General features: G+C 35.0%; 2 protein-coding genes and 2 non-coding genes across 7 annotated transcripts; 2 read left to right on the forward strand and 2 right to left on the reverse strand.

The window, feature by feature from the left end:
- Window positions 1-2,346: 2,346 nt before the first annotated feature.
- On the reverse strand, window positions 2,347-5,258 carry LOC547698 (ferritin). Its single transcript, NM_001249605.2, has 8 exons — window positions 4,855-5,258; window positions 3,952-4,035; window positions 3,802-3,862; window positions 3,620-3,707; window positions 3,417-3,478; window positions 3,216-3,281; window positions 2,740-2,803; window positions 2,347-2,596 (listed from the first exon to the last, which is right to left on the reverse strand). Exons 1-8 carry the CDS (start codon window positions 5,145-5,147, stop codon window positions 2,562-2,564), a joined length of 753 nt encoding a protein of 250 aa, NP_001236534.2. The 5' UTR covers window positions 5,148-5,258; the 3' UTR covers window positions 2,347-2,561.
- Window positions 5,259-8,104: 2,846 nt separating this feature from the next.
- Window positions 8,105-8,175, forward strand: TRNAG-GCC (transfer RNA glycine (anticodon GCC)). Its single transcript has one exon. It is a non-coding gene; the product is annotated as a tRNA-Gly (tRNA).
- A 2,111-nt stretch (window positions 8,176-10,286) lies between these two features.
- LOC100795566 (transcriptional repressor ILP1) lies at window positions 10,287-16,906 on the reverse strand. Of its 4 annotated transcripts, none has more exons than XM_006583608.4 (6): window positions 15,519-16,906; window positions 14,078-14,245; window positions 12,380-13,047; window positions 11,769-12,057; window positions 11,326-11,615; window positions 10,287-10,920 (listed from the first exon to the last, which is right to left on the reverse strand). In XM_006583608.4, exons 1-6 carry the CDS (start codon window positions 16,608-16,610, stop codon window positions 10,911-10,913), a joined length of 2,517 nt encoding a protein of 838 aa, XP_006583671.1. In that variant the 5' UTR covers window positions 16,611-16,906; the 3' UTR covers window positions 10,287-10,910. The 4 variants fall into 4 exon arrangements, with proteins under 4 accessions (XP_006583671.1, XP_003530304.1, XP_014633512.1 ...); XM_003530256.5 differs by having other exon boundaries at window positions 10,287-10,933; XM_014778026.3 differs by having other exon boundaries at window positions 11,315-11,615.
- Window positions 16,907-19,838: 2,932 nt separating this feature from the next.
- On the forward strand, window positions 19,839-19,909 carry TRNAG-GCC (transfer RNA glycine (anticodon GCC)). Its single transcript has one exon. It is a non-coding gene; the product is annotated as a tRNA-Gly (tRNA).
- Window positions 19,910-20,285: the final 376 nt, after the last annotated feature.

The following is a 20,285-nucleotide window of genomic DNA, read 5'->3' on the forward strand; positions in this document are numbered from 1 at the left end:
GTGAGATGTCATAACAAGCGGTTGGTAAGCATCACAAAAAAAAAAATAGTTCCTGAACATGCCACGGTCTAACTTTTAAACTTCACTCACCAAAATTAAACAATATGTTATAGCATAGAAAGCGATTGAAACAGAATCCGAATGCTCCTTCAAGCATTAATCACTTTTATGGCCCTACTAAATTGTGCCAATTCAAGCACTTTGGATGTTAAGTCTCTTCCAATGCATAGTAAATCTTTTATTTTGATACATAAAGACTTCAGAGAAAGTGCAAATACAAACACAAAGTCATTGAGGATAAACCAACCAACCGCTCCAGAAAGGGCCCACAACGCACCACTTTGCTCCAAATTAGATTCAGAATATTTAGTGAGATGAATAAGTAGGGAAAGCAAAATCCAAATGAATTTCCTCCGACTCATTGTTTATACACTGTTGCCATACATTATGTGTCACAAACTCAAAAAAATCCAATTACTACCGAATGGTGGGTATGATCTTGGAGTATTTCTCATTTTCCACAGCCAATATATATTAATTTACAATAACGTGTTTTTCTGATAAATTTCAGAAGTACCATTAACAGTGTTAGCAACAAGCTTCTTAATATATTTTTTATTATTAATTAAAATTTATTAAAAACTATAAAGTTAGTAATGAGACTCTAAATAAGAAATACTAGTAGAATCTATAAAAATTTGTAATTTCATATAAATTTCATTTAATAATAAAGAAGTTATTCAAATAAGTATGTAAAAGAATGTGTTACTAGTCAAGTTTTTTTACTTTTGAATAGCAGCACAGTACTAGTAGTATTAGTTTGGATAGGATACTCGAGCAAATCTATTGAATATTTTATGCAAAATAGAAAAATCAAGAACTACACAAAAGGCCTTGTCTTCTATTTTGTTGCTTTCTTGTGTGGCAGGATTCATCTTGTTGTTTTGCAAGAAATCATTGCATTATATTTTGAAGGGCATAGTTCACATATAAAATGGAGGGTGCCAGGAAGAGAGAGCTATCTATCTCCTCCAGAAAATGGGGAACTGGGAGGGTTGGAGGTACATCAAGAGGCTGTCTATCTACCCAATTAAGAGCATCCTTCGTAAAGTGACTTCAAACTTCAGGTTCAAATCTGAAGGTAAGACTACTTTGAGATTGAGATTGAGATTTCAATATTCCATCATTCATCAATGATTCTGGATCACAAGAAGTGAACTTACTTGTATCTGCTTTGTGTTTGCTAATTTGTTTATTTATGGTATTGAATACACAGGCCACAGAAATGGACTTCTTAGTCTTTATAAGGACATGGAGTCTTGTGGGGAATATGCAGATATCCAAGTCATGTGGAAAATGATTGAATCTTCCTCACCTCAATATGCTTGCTGCCACAAGAAAAGGATCAATAGGTCTTCATATTGGGTGGTCTGTTTCAGGCCAACATGAACTGTTTTTTGAGTGGTCAGTTTCTCTTGGTGGGATGAGTTCACATGTTTTAAGTATGATAGGTGGGTGTATAAGAGAAGGGAAATCAAAATTTTCCTCATGTCAGTTCCATTTCTTCAGCCTCTATACCTTCCATCACATCATTACCAAAGGAAGTCAAAGTGAATGATCAAAGTCTAAATTTGAATCTCTTGTAGAAGCCAGTATCTGCTGAGTTTAGTCTATATTTTGGGTCTGGGTCTAGATTTTGTTTTCTAGCATACAAGTTCAAATGAACTTTATTTTGCAAACTTAAGTTTTAAAAACAAACCTAATGTTGTTTTCGTTTGAAACATAGTTTGAAGTATAACTCAAGTGTGTGAAATTTACTGAAGAGGAAACCAAACATCACGGTTAAATTTAGCAAGACAAATTACCAAACAAGACTGTACATTCAATACAGCTGAACAGAAACCAAATACAGCCAAAAGCATTACCATCATCCATCTCCTTCAAAAAAAGTAAATTTCCTACAAAAGACGCATAAACTACAAACTAAGCATTCTAATTGGGAATGCAAGCGACATTATATCAAAGCTAATATAGTTGTGGTTAATGCAGCTCTTATCATTACCAATATCCAAATTGGCAATTTCCACTTGTGTGTCATTTCTTTTGGTAAGCTGATACAAATGTATGTTCATTTTAAACCACAACAACCTCTTTTAAATAATTCAGTATTATAGGTATCAGTAAGGGTTATGCTTTTGGTACTTTGGGGCGATGTAGCTTTCAATTTAACTTTTTTGGTACATTTTTCTCTCTCGGGTATTATGCAGTACTGTGGAAATTTTCAAATTATCAGAATTCCACCCATAAAAGCCTAAGTAACCAGTGACACTTTTTACTGGAGAGAGATCGTTGAAAAGCATATATCAAATGTTATTGCATAATAGGCTTGCAGCCTTTTACATGTGCTACTAGCAATTACATTACTCCGAGTTCCTAAATCCCAGTACATAGGAAAAACATTTAAATACTATTTTAAAATAGAAAACAACCCAGAACTTCAGAAAAGACCAAAGGTAAACGAAGACTACTAATAAGGTAATTCAAGATTAAGCAGCATCTTCCTAATCAAGAAGTCTTTGATCAAAGTGCCAAACACCTGCAAGCCATAAAACATCAATTTCATTAGAAGCCAATGGTATTAGGAGTAAAGGTACTACTAATGGAAAGGTGCGTCTAAGCCATAAAACATCAATTTCATTAGTGGACCAGTATGAGAAATGATGGTAGTTATATACATACCGTGACCCTTTCCAACCCTTCTCAACTGAGCCACATACTCTGAAATTTTCTTAATTGATTCAACCTGCACAAAAGAAAGTGACATGTTGTAACAAACATTGGTAATGTAAGCAAAGATACAGAGTCAAATTGCAAATTCAAGTTCAATGTTCACTGCATAGATGCACATGTAATGCTTTTCATTTTTTCTAAGCTTGTGTTAGCTGTCTTTCTCTTTCTTTTTAGGATAACATTCAACACAATAGTATGGTCAAATTGAAAGTTACCTTTTAACAAAAGCCACAATTTACACTCCTGAATTGTTTTGTGAGAAAAGTTTAAAAAAAAAGGTCCAAAATTTGGGAAACCTATGCATACATACAGTTCCTCTTATTTTTCATACTGTCTCAATTTCTTTCCTTTCCTTAATTTAAATTTTATAAATTCCAGAAGTTTCTATGAATTTGCAACCATTCTACGGTTTAGATGAGTTTAACCTGTTCAGACAAAAACTCGCTTTCAATGAAGTCTGCCAATTGAGGGTCATTGTTGCGATCTGCCACCTATTAGCCACAAATCATCAACTAATTAGCCTTAACTACTAAAGATAAAAAAATTGTGAGTTCCTCAGGAAATAAAAAATTATGAGATAAACAAAAATAATCGTAACCAAAAGCAGAAAAGTAAAGAGCCATTACACTGTGCACATTCAGAAGTTTCTCATTCACTAACTTCTCCAAAGACAAAGCTAATTCCATTGCTGAACAGAGCAATAGAGGAAAGTCAGCATATATATTGATTTGAACAAATATAAGAGTCATTCTATAATAGAAAAAAGACAAAGGCATTGAAAAACAGATATGGTTGAGAGTTGAGACAATAATGAAATCAGCAATCTCACCATACAATGCATCCCCCTTTTCCACATGCTCAAATTCTGAGGGGACATTCTTGATGGCGTGAAGAACAACCCTTCCACCGCGAGTATTCTAAACAATTTAACAAGAAACATATATGTAAATGACACTGTCACTGTAAAAGAACTTTAGAGAAGTAAACAGTTAACTACAGAGTTAATTTAACCTGATATTTCATGAGCTTTTCAGCGTGCTCTCTTTCTTCCTCACTAGATTCCTTGAAGAACCTGTTTTCAACAATAACAGCGCATGAAATTGAAAACCCATTTGAGAAACAGAATAAACATTTAGAGGAAAGGGGTTTTGTGTTGGTTACTTGGCAAATCCCTTGAGAGCCACGTTGTCCCTGTCAAAGTATGCAAACAAGGAGTGGTACGCATAGGAAGCATTGTATTCCACACTGTGACACACAATATAAGAGGTAAAGCTCTTAGCAGAGGACCATTATTAGATGCATGCAAAAAAAAGTATAAATTTACTTTCTTTGTAAAGTAATAATTGTAGATCGTAGTGCTATATTAATATTAATAGGGAGGGAAATAAGGATCTAGCTCTCCTCTATAACAACTCACTGAAACTAACTAGTTCCAGAAATTGACTAGAAAATCAATTGTCAAATAATAATAATAATACATTTACACACAAATTACGAATGTCTTCAAATATCAATAGTAATTTCTTTCCAAGAGTAAAATATATTTTGAAGTCCCTGAAAATTTAATAAAAATTGGTTCTGAAAATGTGGTGGATTTCGTCCAGACTACTCCGTTTTGACTTAAAATCCACCACATTTTCAAGAAATCCAAGGACCATAACACCGTCTTTAAAATATAGAGAATAAAACCAACTTTAGATCAATTTACTTATCCCTTTTTTTCATCAAGTTACTTACTTTATTCATATATCAAAATCGAAAAAAAAAAAAAGGAGATTATTTACTCTATTCATATATCAAAACTCAAAATAAAAGAACAAAATCCAAAAAGTAGTTAAATGGCTAATCTTTTTGAAACATCAATGATTTATGCTATATGTACTCATAACATGATATATTTTTAAATAAAGTACAAGTAAAAGTACTTTTTCACTCAACAAAGTAAAAATCCACACTTTAGAAAAGCTGAAAAAATGCCTGATCTGCTTATATTAAACAACAAAAGAAACTAATTTAACAAAAAAACAAAAAAAAAAACTAGATGGGGAACATAGAAATGCTCACTTTATCTGCTCGTTAATGGCAGATTCACACTCATCAGCGTAGTTCTGACGAGCCAGCGAGACTTGGGGAGCCGTTGGAACAGCAAGTTCACCCTTCTTAACCTCCTCGAAGGGTTCGAATATCACCCCTGAGAGAGGCACAGTTGAGGCACAAACCCTAAGGTTTCTGCTTCCAAGTTTCACATTCGCAAAGCTCAGAGAAACAGAGCAAGTTGGGTTTTTCAGAGCATCCCCAACACTGGGTTTGGGAGAAAACCCGGAAAAGGAGGAAACTTTGGAAGGAGCAAGAGCCATTAGGACAGAATCTCCAAATGGGTAATCGAAAAAAGCTTAGAAAGGAAGAGAAATGGAAGAAGAAAAACCAATGGCAGCTAAGAGTGGAGTTGTGTTGTGGAGGATGTGGATGAAGCTTGCGTGGGACAAAGAGGATATATGTAGGAGGGGAGAGGGGTGTTTTGGGAATTTTGAGTGTGAGATCTGAATTTTTGAACCGTTGGATTGATAACAGATGGACGGCTAGTATTGGGGGACGAAAGAGGCGTGTGGCGACCTCGTGCTGTGTCCAATGTGAGGGTGTGAACGAACACATAAAGGAAATATTCTTTCCACGTAAGAATCATGGCATCTTTCGGAAAATTAGGGACAAGTGTCTTCCACTTTAAAGTGCTGCTCTGTTATGTTATTGGATGTCTGTGTTTATAACATACTCTCTCATTAAAAAAAAAAAATGAGTTATTATTTTGATTCTAATTATAAGAAATATGAACTTATTTTAAGATGTATTATTGTTAAAAAAATTATACCTTTAATTTATTGTAAATGAGAATCATTTATTCTTCGTGCAGGTTAGTTGAATTTCATTCTTCAATCGAAAAAGGATATGTTTTTAAAATTCTAATTTTAAAATAAAAATACATAAATTTATCATAAAACAAGAATGAGAGAAATTGAATTTAATTCTTATAAAATATATCTTTGAGGATAAGCTTGAGGTTTTAATTGTGATTAATTTCTGGATCAAGAATTAGTCCTATAATTATGATTAAAAAATAATCCTATAATTAGTCCAAAATATTAAAGTTAGTAAAGATATAGCGGGAGTTACACAAAAAAGACAAAAATCTTAATTATAACATTAAGGGAAAATTACATTTTTGGTCTTTCACTTTTACTCCAATTTCACATTTGATCCCTCTATAATTTAATTCATAAATTTAATCCTTATTTTTAAAATTCTACACAATTGGTCTGGGACGCGTTGCCCGTTAAAACAGTGATGTTGACTGTCACTCTTCTGGAACTTACACACGCCTCTCTCTTTTCTCCCACCAATCTTCCATCTTCCACGCCTCCTTCTCCATCAACAACCTCAACCCCACCTCCTCCGGCGACGGCCTAGCCTTCTTTCTCTCCCCCAGCACCACCCTCTCCCTCTCCGGCCCCCTCGGCCTCCCCACCGCCATCGGCTTTGTCATCATCGAATTTGACACGCACCTCAAAATCAAATTCCAGATCCCTTCCACAGCCACACCCCTTCCACGGCCACCATCCTTCACCGCCTTTACACCGTCCATGCCGCCAGATTTCACCACCTCACCACCCAAATCTCACCGTGCTTAAGGACTATCACATGCAGTGGTTCCCCTGCAACGCCATCACAAAGATGCACCTCAACATTAGCAGTGTCACCAGTCTACAAGTGCATGGTGTTGAGGACATTGACGACGAAGCCTAAGTCTGCAACGGAGGTTGGGAACAAGGGTATGTTGTTGTTTCATTTTGAAGAACAATGTTTGCTTAGAGATTTTTTGTATTTGGCTTGGTGATTCATTCCCAATTTGTAGCTGCCATGTTAATTTTTAAATTGATTGAATTGGCTTGTAAATAATTTTAGAATTAGTCTGGCTGAATTAAATTAGTTATCGTTCTCTTAAAATTATTTGTTAGCAGCAATTTTTTTTCCCACAAGGCTCCATGAATCCACGCAACCGAGCTTTTAGACAATGGCAATTTGGCTTGTGTATTTCTTCAAACACATGTGCAAGGCACATGAGAGAGAGGCGCATGTCAAGTGCAGTCAACGTCATTGTTATAACGGTCAACGTGTTTGAGACTAATTTTGCAGGATTTAAAAATCAGGGGGATAAAATTTGTGAATTAAATTATAGGGAGGCCAAATGTGAAATTGGAACAAAAGTGGGGGATCAAAAATGTAATTTTACCTAACATTAAAAATAATAATTATTAAAATCTTTAAAAACAGAATTCTAATTCTTTTTAACCAGAATCAATTTGGTTCTAAATGAACACCATATCGACACCATATTGTTTACTGTTTTAACTAGTAAGTTACTCATGTTAATTTGGTTTGTACGCTTTTATTTACCAACAACTTATGAATTAAACATTATTTAAAGACATATATGTTTAATGAGAATAAAATAGTAAAATGAAGACACAAATATAATGTGAATTTGTATATTACTAATAAATTAACATGATACCATGAAAAATAGGAATAGCCAAAAATAGAGTTGATATCTATTGTATTACAAGCAACAATAAAATAAAATAACAAATGGGATAAAATTTAGAGTGCATGATTTAATTTACTTAAGATCATCATCATACTTGATTTTTTCATCCAAATATCTACAAACATGATTATTTAATGTTGTCGTAAATGAATATATTTGGTAATTAGTAATATATATATATATATATATATATATATATATATGATAATAATATATTATTAATAAGTTGTTAATTTGAGTGGATTTAGGTTTAATTTCCAGAAATAAATACGGTCTTGAGTTTTAATATTATGAATTAAAAAATGTAGTTGAGAAAATATCATACTATAGCTGATCAATTAAATTTTTCCAATGGTGATGGATCATCAGAAAGCTTGTAAATATTTCACATAATAACCCATAAAAATTCACCCATTATTATTATTGATATTTTAATGTATGGAAATCAAATTATTTTAAAATACATAATTGTTATATTTAGTTAAAAATAATCAAAATTATACATATTGATCTTATAATGATCATGAATCTAATTAGTGATGTTCATGATTTTAACATTCAAATATTACAGAAGCAAACCCTCCTCTCATACAAACGTCAGGTTTTGGGCTCACTTATATTTTTCTTCGAGTACTTTTTCTGATCATGTATCTTATCAGTTCCATAGCTTATTTTAAAATTAATAAATATTATTAGCTAACTTTATCAAAAGAAGCACCAGTGGTCTAGTGGTAGAATAGTACCCTGCCACGGTACAGACCCGGGTTCGATTCCCGGCTGGTGCATTTTCTTTTCTTTTTTTCAGTATTTCGTATACTTAAACTACATCACCAACAAGGACCCAGGAGTTCCACCAAATACCAAGTTCACTACATTCATATCTAATAGAATAAAATAACCCAACTAGAACAGATTTATTTTACTATTTAACAAAAGGATGTTAACATTAGAATATATCCACGTTTATACCATCTATAGAAACGTCGTATGCTTCCCTTTTCCTTGTTTTCTTCATCCCAGCTACGCAATGGAGCTTTGATCCTTCAGATGACTTTTACCCATATCAGTACGTTGGTCTTCATTCCTTGTATGAAGGAGTGATTGAGGGGTAGCTTATTTTGATTTGATATGTAAGATGTCAATAACTGGAGAAAGGAATGGGTGGAGAAGAATGTATAAATCATCTTTGAAGGGACTTAGCAGGTTTTCAAGATTCATAAGAGTGGGATGCTAATAAAATCAATATGTAATTCGTATGTACTAAAGATCAAATATAAAAGTCCAAAAGATTTTTGTACAAGATGACTTGGTCATACATGAGGATGCATATCTTACAATGCATGTTTTTTTTTTTTTTTTTACATAAATTCCAGTTCAGAATGTTTTGAAGTCATTCTCAGTGTATCTAATTGTTCTTCTGCAAAAGTAGTTTCTAGAAAAGCAGTGCAAGTATATATGTCCCTGTTTACACTAGACTACCACCATATTTGTACAAATGTTTGAGCAAGACATTGAAATGTTATAGATAGTAGATACAAACCTTTTAATTTGTTAACCAACCATTTGGTTCCACCTTCAACACTGGTTCATGGTGATTAATCAAAAGGTGTTAAGATAAAGCATAAGCAGTGAAATGTTCTCTTCAACATTTGTTGTATAATCAATTGGAAACATTACAGCCCCAACATGTGCAAATGATTTCTTTCATCCGCAGGAGCATAAATAAGTCTTGAGCATTGCATCTTCCTGATATTCATATCAAAGAAATCTTCTAATCTCTATGCCAAATGCAGGAAGAATTATAAAAAATCATTAAGTCATTAACAAGCCAACACATTTTGCCCATATTCGTGAAGCTCAAAATTTCCAGTAAAGAAAAATGAACACATATCAGCACCAAATCTAACTTTAAGTATTCATTGAGATAATTTCATACTATTAAATCATTATGGCTTACTGTGACACTCAAGTTCTAATTTAGTTAATCAAAATTAACAGCATTTTCATAAGGTGGTGCGTCTCTCACGATTCTAGAAACATAATCTCTCACAATATGGTATCTACATATACACATAAGTTACAAAGCTTTCCTATTCTTCTGTTCATTCACAACCTAAATTTCCTTACTAGATTCATTCTCTACATGTTCTTCCTTAAAAATATTTACTCACATTGCCCAATTCTTATTTAATCTCATGTCCCCCACGGCCCACACAATAAAAGAATCATCTCATTAATCTTCCAATGCTGAGAATTGACCTCTAATCCTGGGGTCAATGCCAATGTCTCACTCACACCTATATACTTTGGCTTATAGCCAACTTTCTGTCAACAACCAAAATCATAAATAATGCATTAAAAATTTGTTATCAAAGCAAAATCTCAGAGCTGGTCATGTGATACAACACCCATAGTATTTTAGCATTAAGTATCTAAATTTAAAAGTCTGATATCTCACAACCGAAGCAAAATGTTTTATCACATATAATATTATACATTTATGGCCAGTTTCCGTGCAGTTCCAATGTAGTGTTTCTGCTTCAAAACCAAAGCAAATACGGCTTATTTGCTATAATCATGTCATATCCCAATGGTAATGGTCTAATAGATAGAATAATCAGCAGGGAAGAATATCATTTTTGAAGTTTTGAACATAGTCACCTTCCCCAAGATTTATGTTGAAGATATCCCACATATATATATAAAAAAAAAGAGAATTTAAAAAACAAGCTCAATATTAACTATCAAATACCTCTAATTTTATTCAAGAAAGAACTCCAAGTAACCAAAAACAGGAAATGAACCAACACCTACGAGTAAACTCATTGTGGGTGTAAAATAAGAAATTGTAATCACAGTATCGACTAACGAGGTATCACCTAAGACTTCTACATTGTTATCAAAACTCATAATTGATGGAGGTGACACAGCTTGATTCCAAAGGGGTGCACCTCTCTTTTCATATATATATATATATAAACCTCAAATTCACTTAATGCACCATACCTTCACCTTCAAGTACACATTCCACCCCCCAAACCCAACCTAAAAATATTTTATCACACATAAATGAACTTCCTAAACCATATTTAACACTCCTCCCTAAAAACAAACTATAAAAAAAAAATCATCATTTTAAATTTTCCCCTTTTCATAGGATCCCAAAAGGGCATGCCTACTTCATTCACATGAATAACCAACAACTATGTTTCAACTTCAAGCCTCATAATTAATCACATGAATAGTTTGTGTTCATTTACAAAAAATTGCACGCGAGAAGGGGCAACCTTAGGCCCAGATTCAACGACAAACCAAGAGAATAAGTATAATGAAACATGAATTCCCACTTCCCAGTGAGCTCACAATGCCTCCTTGAGATGGAAGGTTCTAGCCATGGTCCTAGCATGATCATATTCATTGAGGTCAACAAGAATTTTCTTTAATCGACGAGCTAGATGACTTGTGTCACTCTCTGGTGCATTTCTTCTCTCCAGAATCCTTCCAAGTGACAGCACATAAGTCAGCAGAGGCTGCAATTTGCGTCTAAGATGTGAGAAAGACAGGAAAAGTATTAGACTGCTGACCAAAAATTATAATGAAACAATAAAGGTAATGCTCTCATTGTACATATAATAAAATGACTTCATAACCACTAAGAAGCAACTTAATTATGGTTACCACATCTTAAACCAACATCCTCTACTCAAATTCCCACCAATCCCATTAGCCCCACTGTAGGTACACACTTAATCAGTACCCCAATTGCCTGTATAATACCCAATTTCCCTCTAGAGATAGTATGAAAACTGACAGTAATGTGATTCAAATGAGTCTAAAGAATGAGCAAAATGTCTTCAGTTATAAAAAAAAAAAAAACAAACAAACAAATGTAATCACCAATGTCACAACAACTTAACAAAGTACCATCAACATACTTCCTATCTGCTATGACACTTGGGCCAGCCCAGACCCCAGACAGGGAAGCAATAATTCGTTCTGTTCTCGTTATCGCATCTTGAACATTTTCTGATATGATTCTTAAGTGAGGTAGAACTTTTCCGAACAAAAGCTCATCTAGAGCAAGGTTCTCTAACACTGGCATTGAAAATACATCCTTCCATGAGCAAATGTTTCTCAACAACCGAACAGACACACCAAACCGATATGCTGCAACTCGTGCAGCATCTGCAACAGCAGCTACTACTGGCGGGCTCCATGTTGGGACCTACAAAGTAAACAGGATGAGAAATTTATCTACAAATGCTTAATAATTCTAAGTACCTATAATACAATCTGAATATAGTAAAAGAATCACCATGCAGATCAATGAAAATGCACTTCTAACAAGTAAATGTAAATGTCAATTTTTGAAGCATACTGTAAGGTTAGCAACAGCATCAGCCAATCGTGTTCGAATGGAAACTAGCAGATCAGCAAGAGCTTCACTTTCATGAGACACATGTTGCACAATCAATTTTGTAGCAGCAATAGCATTCACTGTTTCCTGTTGACTAAGCATGTCCCAGCAATGGGAAATTTCATAGTGCAGAATAGGAAGTGCAACCTTTTCCACCAAGTTCGGGACAAGTTCAAGGTCTGCATCTCCATCATCATGAACAAAATCTTTTCCATCTTCAGGTAAACCATAAGTGAACAATAATTTATACCTGAATATAAAGAGAGAAAGAAAAACAATACATATTATAAATTGATGAAAGGAAAGAGATACTCACATAATATGCATCTATACTAATCAAGATAGGGAGTATTGGAGTGTTAAAGGAGCTGCAGTTGTTCAACAGCAGTCTCACAGTGACTTATGATAGAGTTAGTTAGTTACTCAGGTTGGTTAGGTTAGTTAGGAAGTTACTAATAACTGATTACAGTTACTGTAATAAAAACAAGGCCGCGAGTCTGCAACCCCCAATAATACATCTGAAAAGTTTCAAGAAACAATAGTAACACACACAGAGGGGAATAATTCAATACCATTTCATCTCTTGAAAATCTAGACCCTTGTGAAGTGGGTCCCACCTCAGAAGTTCTAATCTTACATACGGAGAGAAAACCAGTGGAAGGCTCAATGACATATAAGCATCTTTATAGCTTGATGAATACTCTCTTTTCCATTCTTCCATTCTTCTTTTGACAAAGGATAATTGACCATATTCCTCAGAAGCATCACTGAAGATCCCATCAGCAGCCTGCAGTACCAAATCACGCTGTGACTGATATGCTTGGCTCTCACTATCACTCTCATCAGTGCTTGATTCACCCTCTATTTTAGGATCATCCAATTCCATGGATGCCAGCTTATTAGAATTAAATGCTTGTGACCTCTTGCGTTGATGAGCCTCAGCCCTAACTTTCATTTGCATTCGTTTCTCAAGATTTAAATCTCTACCAAATTCATCTAACTTCACTGGCAGATCTTTTTGTTTTCTTACAGCAGCAAATGCTTCCTGAGCAGCAGATTTGGCAGCCTCCATATTGTTACCTTTCTTGTTTAAAACTGACATTACAGCTTTTACAGCTGCTTCCACCTCGATCATTTCATCATCATTGTTAGTGGTTCTTCTTTCAAAAATGGCTGATGCACGGTCTTCATGAAGTTTCTTCATCTGCTCTTCAAGTTCCTCGATGTAAAAAGCTTTATGCTGAAGTATAAGTCATAGGATAACTTTAGTTACAGCCTCAAAAAATAATACCATGCACAAAAGCCTTCACAAATGATAAGCAAATAATTAAGTATCAACTTTTAAATATCCAGCAAAAAGAAAATACATATTCTTCAACACTTCAACATTATTAGAAGTACTGTCATGTTTTTCAAGTGGTTTATAGCATAGTAGTCAACCCAAATGATAGTGCCACTATAGTTTTAATTGCACTGTGGCCTCCTGCTGTGGAGCAGTTTTGTGTCGCGGTTGTAGCAGCACAAATTATGGCCACTTTTGCATGAAATTGCAGCAATCTCAGCCACTATTCTGTACATGAGCGAAAATCACTCTTGATTTCACATCCTTCCTCATTTAATCTAATCGAAATCCCATGCTAAAAACTATTAAGAAAATTCTTTTATTTTGAGTTGGACATTTAGTTGCTTTAAGTCTTAGAGGCTTAAACTTATTTGATTCTTTGATGTTTGTGGTTATTGTCTTAATTTCATAGATGTCTGACTCACACTATCTTTATATAATTTTTCTTTAAGTACTTAATTTATCAGAGAGAAGAAAGTAGTACATACAAAGACAAGGATATATTAAGATATCCTCCTCAAACAAAAGAAAGAAAAATAAGCTCATTGTTGCATTAAAAGCTCTCTTGTCTCCTGCATATATATTAGGTAGACTCCCTTAAAGCAGCTATGAACTATGCACCAAAGAGAGGACCAATTCTATCCCACAACAGATCAAACTTCAAAGGAATAAAGAAAATTTCTTCAAACTAGCCAAATACACCATAAAACTTTATAGGTAGCATATGTCCATAAAACATTACCACCACCATAAATCAGTATTGGCACCTCATTATCACATTAGTAAACACAGAAAGATGTACAAAAGAAGAAAGAGAAGCAAAACTAGTGATATGACGCGGGGGGGGACATAAATAAATATTACTTCATATTTAATTATGAAAGGATAAGGAACTAGGAAGACAGGAGAATACAAGAAATACAATTACCTGTAAAAAGTCACACATATTTGAGACATAATTTCGGAGCTTTTGCATAAACCTGTACTTCTCATCAGCTACCACTAAAGAGTTTTCAAGTGCAGTAATTTTCAAAAAGGAGGCAGACAAATTTTCATCAGTTTTACTCAATGATGACATAGTTCTTTCATGAGATTCCTGTCATGAAAAAAAATATAAAAAATAAAGAACAATGAGAAATTAAGAAAACATATCAATCCAAAAATAGATAAATTGGTATACATTTCATACCAGAGCAATATTCAAGGCAACTGCGACACCCATACTGGTATCATTCTAGACATTTATCAAATGAAAACTGGTTTCAAAGATTAAAATGTTTTGTTGTTTTTTTAACAATTTAAAAACTTGAATATAAACAAAATACTAATTGGATACACTGTCCTTCATGCATATTAAACCAAGGGAAACTATATTATGAAAGAAATAAATGAGTTTCCCATACGCATATCTACAAAAGAATCATGAAGAAAAGTGCCTATACTGAAGCCTATCTACTTGTTGGCTGAGTCCATCTCCCATGCGCTCAGTTCTGCTTGCAGCCTATTGGTGATTTGATAAACCAAAATCTCCTAATGTGGGGTCAAAACTTACTTGTACATATTCTTATCAAGTATCAAAACAAACACACGAGATCATAGGAGTGAGAACTCATTCAAAGTCCAAATAGTCTATAGAGTAAAATTTTCGAGCTGTAAACATAAATGTTTAAAATGTAGATACTATAGTCCATTCAATGTTCATGCGTCAATTAATACAATTTACATCAGTATTCCAATGAAGTTGAATATTTGCCCAAATTCTTCTTTTGAATGTAATTAACAGAATTCATCTGATCAATTGCCATGAGTCCCTCAACTTGGCTAATTCTGATCTCCATTGGACTACATTATAATGACTTCTAAGTTCTAACAACAAAACTGAACACACATGCCTTGATGGTGCAAATATCACAGAAAAGAATAAATTCAATTTATAAACTCCAAAGTTACACATCTGATACACTTAATGGCTATATTTTATTTTAATTTAATCAATAACAGTGTAAACATCATCTGATACACTTAACCGGCTTATAAGGTAAGGACTGTCTAAAGCTTTATAAGGACTACATTATTTATGTGACTCATATCTCTAGTCGATTTGGGATCACAAGACACACCCTCAGCCTAGAATTGGAACATCTGAAACGTGGACATTGCCCAATGACACCACCCCCTCATGCCTAGGAATACACATCTAAAGCATAAACAAATACAAGTGGCCCAATAACAAATTTAGGATAGGTTCTGCTGCTACCATCTTAGAATTTGGACTTAGGGCCTAACTATAAGAAAGATCACAAATTTGACAAGTAACAACTAAGCATGACATACAGGCAATTTTATGACACAATAGACATAGTTCATACCTTAAGTCTCCTCACATTCTCCACCAAAGCTTTTCTCGCTCTCTCGGCTTGCTGCGACATAGGCACGACATCCAAAGCTGGCATCGATTCGGTTGCTCCTCCAATGCTGGGGCTCACCGATGGCACCCGTGCATCTGCGCTTGGAACACCACCATACACAGCTGCTGCAGAGGAAACAACAAACTTGTTCTGTTGCGCACCTTGCACAACAGGAACATCTACCCTAGCAGCTCCTTCGTCCATTCTCTTCCCCAATCCTTTCCTAAACTGCTCCTCTTCCCACATCTTCTCCTCCTCATAATCATCATCATTCTCCTCCTCATCCCTCAACCTCTCCTCCACCTCCTCAAAAACTCCCTTCTTCCCACCACCTTCCCCCTTCTCCTCGAACATCGCAATCCGGCCCCGAAACTCCGGCTCCTCGTCACTCAACCCCTCGGCAGCGCCATGATTGCTGCCACCGTCCAACGAGATGTAATCCGGCGCCGCGGGGCGCGCCTTCCGGAGGCGCTCCCGCTTCGCCCGAATAGCCTTGATGGTTTCTTCATCGGGGAAAAACGAGTCCTTCCCGTTCTGAATGCCTAAACTACTCAATTTTCCTTCAACTTCTTTGTGTTCCCCTTCGGAGTCGGAATGCCGACCCTGGGGCTCCGAAACCACGGGCTTGACGAGGCCCTTCAGAACAATGACAGGTTCGGAACGAGAGGAGGAAGTGGTGGTGGTGGTGCTGCTGCTGACCAAGGTTCGGGTGTTCTTCTGGAGCTCGCGGAGGGCTTCTTTGGTGTAGGTTCCGGCTTGGGGTTGGACGTTGGAAGAGACCGAAGAGGAATGCGCGATTCGGTCTTTGAGAGTAGTGATTTTGTGAGAGGAAGAGGGCTTCGAGGGACGTTGGGGTTTTGCGGAGGAGCGTGGGCGCGGGTTTGAGATCTCTTCGTCGTCGGCGAAGCTGAGAAGCTTGGGGGCTTGGGGCTTCTTCGGCTTGGCGGAGGAAGGGGGCTTGGAACGGAATGTGGTGGAGGTGTCGCCGTCGTCTTCGTTGGCTTCGGTGTCGCCACCACGGCGGCGGAAGTTGCGTGATTTGGCGGCGGACATGGCGGGTGGAGAGCGACGGTTCACCGGAGGTAACGGTTGAAGTGAATAGTAGTTGTGCGGAGAAGAGAGGGGCGGAGTGTAACTGTAAAAAGTTCGGTGTTTGATTCGGCCCGTGATCCCGATTCGGTTCGGTCCAAAAATTCTCCTATTTCATCGGTTGGGTCGTTTTAGTTTTTAGAAAAGATGGTTGGATTAATTGTTATTTTTATTTTCCTTTTGAGACGTTCTAGACTGTACTCATTGGAATATAATATAATATAATTTCTTATATATATAATTTTAAATATTTTACAAAAAAAAAATTCTAAAATTGAATAGAAAAAAGAAAATTTTTCTTTTCACTAACCTCTAGTAAAAAAATGAATAGACAAACTATTTTCTGATTATTTTAGTTTTTTTAGAGAACAAACCGGTTGAGACTTGAAACAGAGAATTGGTAAATCAATGGTGGAACAAATATATCATTTCTTGAATTGATTGATTTAATATATATTTTAAAGATAAAAAATAATAAAATATACATATATAAAAATATATATAACTAACACAATATGATTAATCCATATTGTATACCTTGGTGGATCTATTCTGGATGGGACAAAATCTTAGTAGTTCTTTTTTCAATTTGATTTGATTCGGATGACTGCATTAAAAGCATCCTTGGTGGTGGGGGACTAATCGTCCAAGCAACCAGTGTCCTCATTGTTGTCTATGTCGACGGTGGAGGAAAAATCCCTTTCGTATTTGAAATTCACGTCTCTATCTTTCATTCTCACACTGAATAGGAAAAAGGGAAAATCTTCAACAGAAAACAAAGGGATTAAAAAAAGTGAGGTTCAGATTCAAGATTACAAGAATGCTAAAAAAGGAGGATTAAAAAAAGTGAGGTTCGGATTTGGCTCAAGGAAACAATGACATATTTGAGGTTGGAGAGCTTGTCAACATTAGCAAGACTAAGCGTCCCAGTGGTCGTTGTTGCCATGGAAGGAAGGTTAGGAAAATACATCCTAGAGAAGAGCGTGTAAGAGTTACGAAGTGTAGAAGAAGAAGGTCAGGAGAATAGGGTTATGGTGGTGCAACTTGTCGGAATTAGGAAAAGGGCAAGAAGGTAACTTTAACATGTTTTTTTGTAATAAAAAATGATAATTAAACAAAAAAAATAACATTGTTGGTAGGAGGGGGGCAAAAGTAATGTTGAAAAAGGAAGAATATTGGATGAAATAGGTGTAAACCTGAAAGGGGGGAGGGGGGGATGAGGTCTATATAATTAACTCAATTCAAAAATTTAGGGACATTATTAGCGACCGATTACTCTATTGCAAAATAATACATCTCATATCATTAAACTAAATCGATAGTAGAATTATATATTTTTTTTGCGACAGAACCATGTCATGATCAAACTATAAATTGATAATCATTTATCACCATAAAGAAACTTCTCTTATTTTTTCACGAACAAATACATAAGTTGTCGAATAACCATTAAAGTATGATGATGTATAAAATAAATAAATTTTAAAACATATTATTATTAAGATCAAAATAACACTATATGAGAGCATATTATATGTTATTCAATAATTTAACATGTTTTAGGAATTGTGCATACAATAAATCCTCAAGTGGTTCAAATTGTACTGAAGCAATGTTGCTAATTGGGGATGATAAAGAGATGTTATGGAAGGTATTGTATTCTCTACGACTGTAACAAAAACATGATCATTATTGTTGTCACCTAGTCATTAAACATTAGAGCAACAAAATTATGAGTTCTCATGATTCGTTTCGTGATAAGGTGTTAGGAAACCAACAAGCTCTACTTGCGAGGGAGCAAAATTGATCTAATATCACAAAAGCTAGTCAAAATAGAGTATAAAGATTGAAATTCCTTGCTTTGCAAGGTATACCTTTAATGATAAGGTGTTTCAGGATTTGCGTAGCCTATAAAAGGATGCTCTTGTGATCAAACTAGATACAATGTTATGAAGGAAAAACTCAAAAAGTTGTGGCTCTTGAATGAGGGTTTGATATTAAATGTTGATTATGATTTCTACGTAGTTAAATTTGACTTGCTAAAGGACAAGGATAAGGTAACCTCTAAAGGCCCCTAAATGATATTTAATCACTATCTGCAAATTACATATTAGAGAATGAAAGGTGGATAAAACGCAATTTGGATTCAATTTGATGGCCATAACTTGGTGTATTATGATGAAAGTTTTCTTCTGGTCATGGTCCCAATAGTAGGTTAACCTATCAAGATTGATAAGAATACTTTATTAGTTAAAAAAAAAAAAAAGTTTGCTCGTATTTGTTTGGAGATGAACCTAACAAAAGCAGTGGTTGGAAAGGTCTGGTTAACCAGCATTAGTAAAAATGGCATATGGAGGGCTTCACATTATATGTGCAACTTGTGGTTACGATGAGCCTAACCCCCTAGATAATAGAAAAACTAATTCAATGCAAGAACATGAAACTATGATTGAAGTCTATGCTGAATTGTAGCTTCTGCCTTGAGGCTTTGGCAGTGGATATGACCACACTCTAATTCCTTATATACCATCCCGATGAAAAAGAGCTCTGCGATATCACAATGGTCTCGTAGAGTATCAAGTAACAACAATGCTGAGAGACACTTGTGAGATATGATTAGGAAATATCATCCTTTCTCTTCATAATGGAAACTATGTCAAATTTGAAAAAAACAAGCACCTTTTAGAATGGTAGCAATCTTGGAATATTGATTTTGTATACCAATCACTATTTTATTACCTTTATGATTACATTGGGAGTGAAAAAATAGACCTGTACAATGGTCTATGCTAATTCTTCTCCAACATCTCGTTTATCTTTTTGGCAATAGCTTTGCAACATCAGAGCAACCATTACTAGTCCATGGCTCATAATTGGAGATTTTAATGAGACTCTCTTTCCCCAGAGGGCAAAAAAGGTGTTTATTTCTCCTTACAAAGTTCTTGGAATATTTTAGAATAAAATTCACATATAAAATTTCAAAATTTCTAGAAACAGTACTAACTAGTTAACTATATCATTCTTCTTTTTTTTTGCATATCCAGGAATGGTTTATTTATTTATCCTGTTTTGCAAAATAAAAAAATAACAGAATGGTTTATTTAAGGTTTAACTAGGAAAATCCCCTAAGTATCAACGAATATAATATTCTTTTCCAATAATTATTTACGTTTGTCGAATTTAAACCAGCAAGCACCAGTGGTCTAGTGGTAGAATAGTACCCTGCCACGGTACAGACCCGGGTTCGATTCCCGGCTGGTGCATTCTCTTTTTTTTTTCTTTCAATGTTTGCAGTATAAAAATTCTTAGAAAAATCATAAAAATCCACATGCTGAATCGTTGACGAAGACATTTCGCATCAAACTTCTACAAATACAATTGCTGCAATATTAATTGTAAATGTAATTAAAAAGAAAAGCATTAACTTAAAATTTAAGACACAAACTTTGACAATTCCAAAAGGCGACCATTTATTCCGTATACTTCTTTATTAGTATGATGTTAATGTCACACCGACTGTGTCTATGTTTCAATTGTGCCATTGGCATTGTAACCATTCTCTACACAATTAATAGCAGCCTCTAATAATAGGGGAGGAATCAATATCCTAGAGTCAATTAATGAACCAAAATAATACTA

Source organism: Glycine max, chromosome 7 (assembly GCF_000004515.6).
Source record: "Glycine max cultivar Williams 82 chromosome 7, Glycine_max_v4.0, whole genome shotgun sequence".
Lineage (NCBI taxonomy): Eukaryota > Viridiplantae > Streptophyta > Magnoliopsida > Fabales > Fabaceae > Glycine > Glycine max.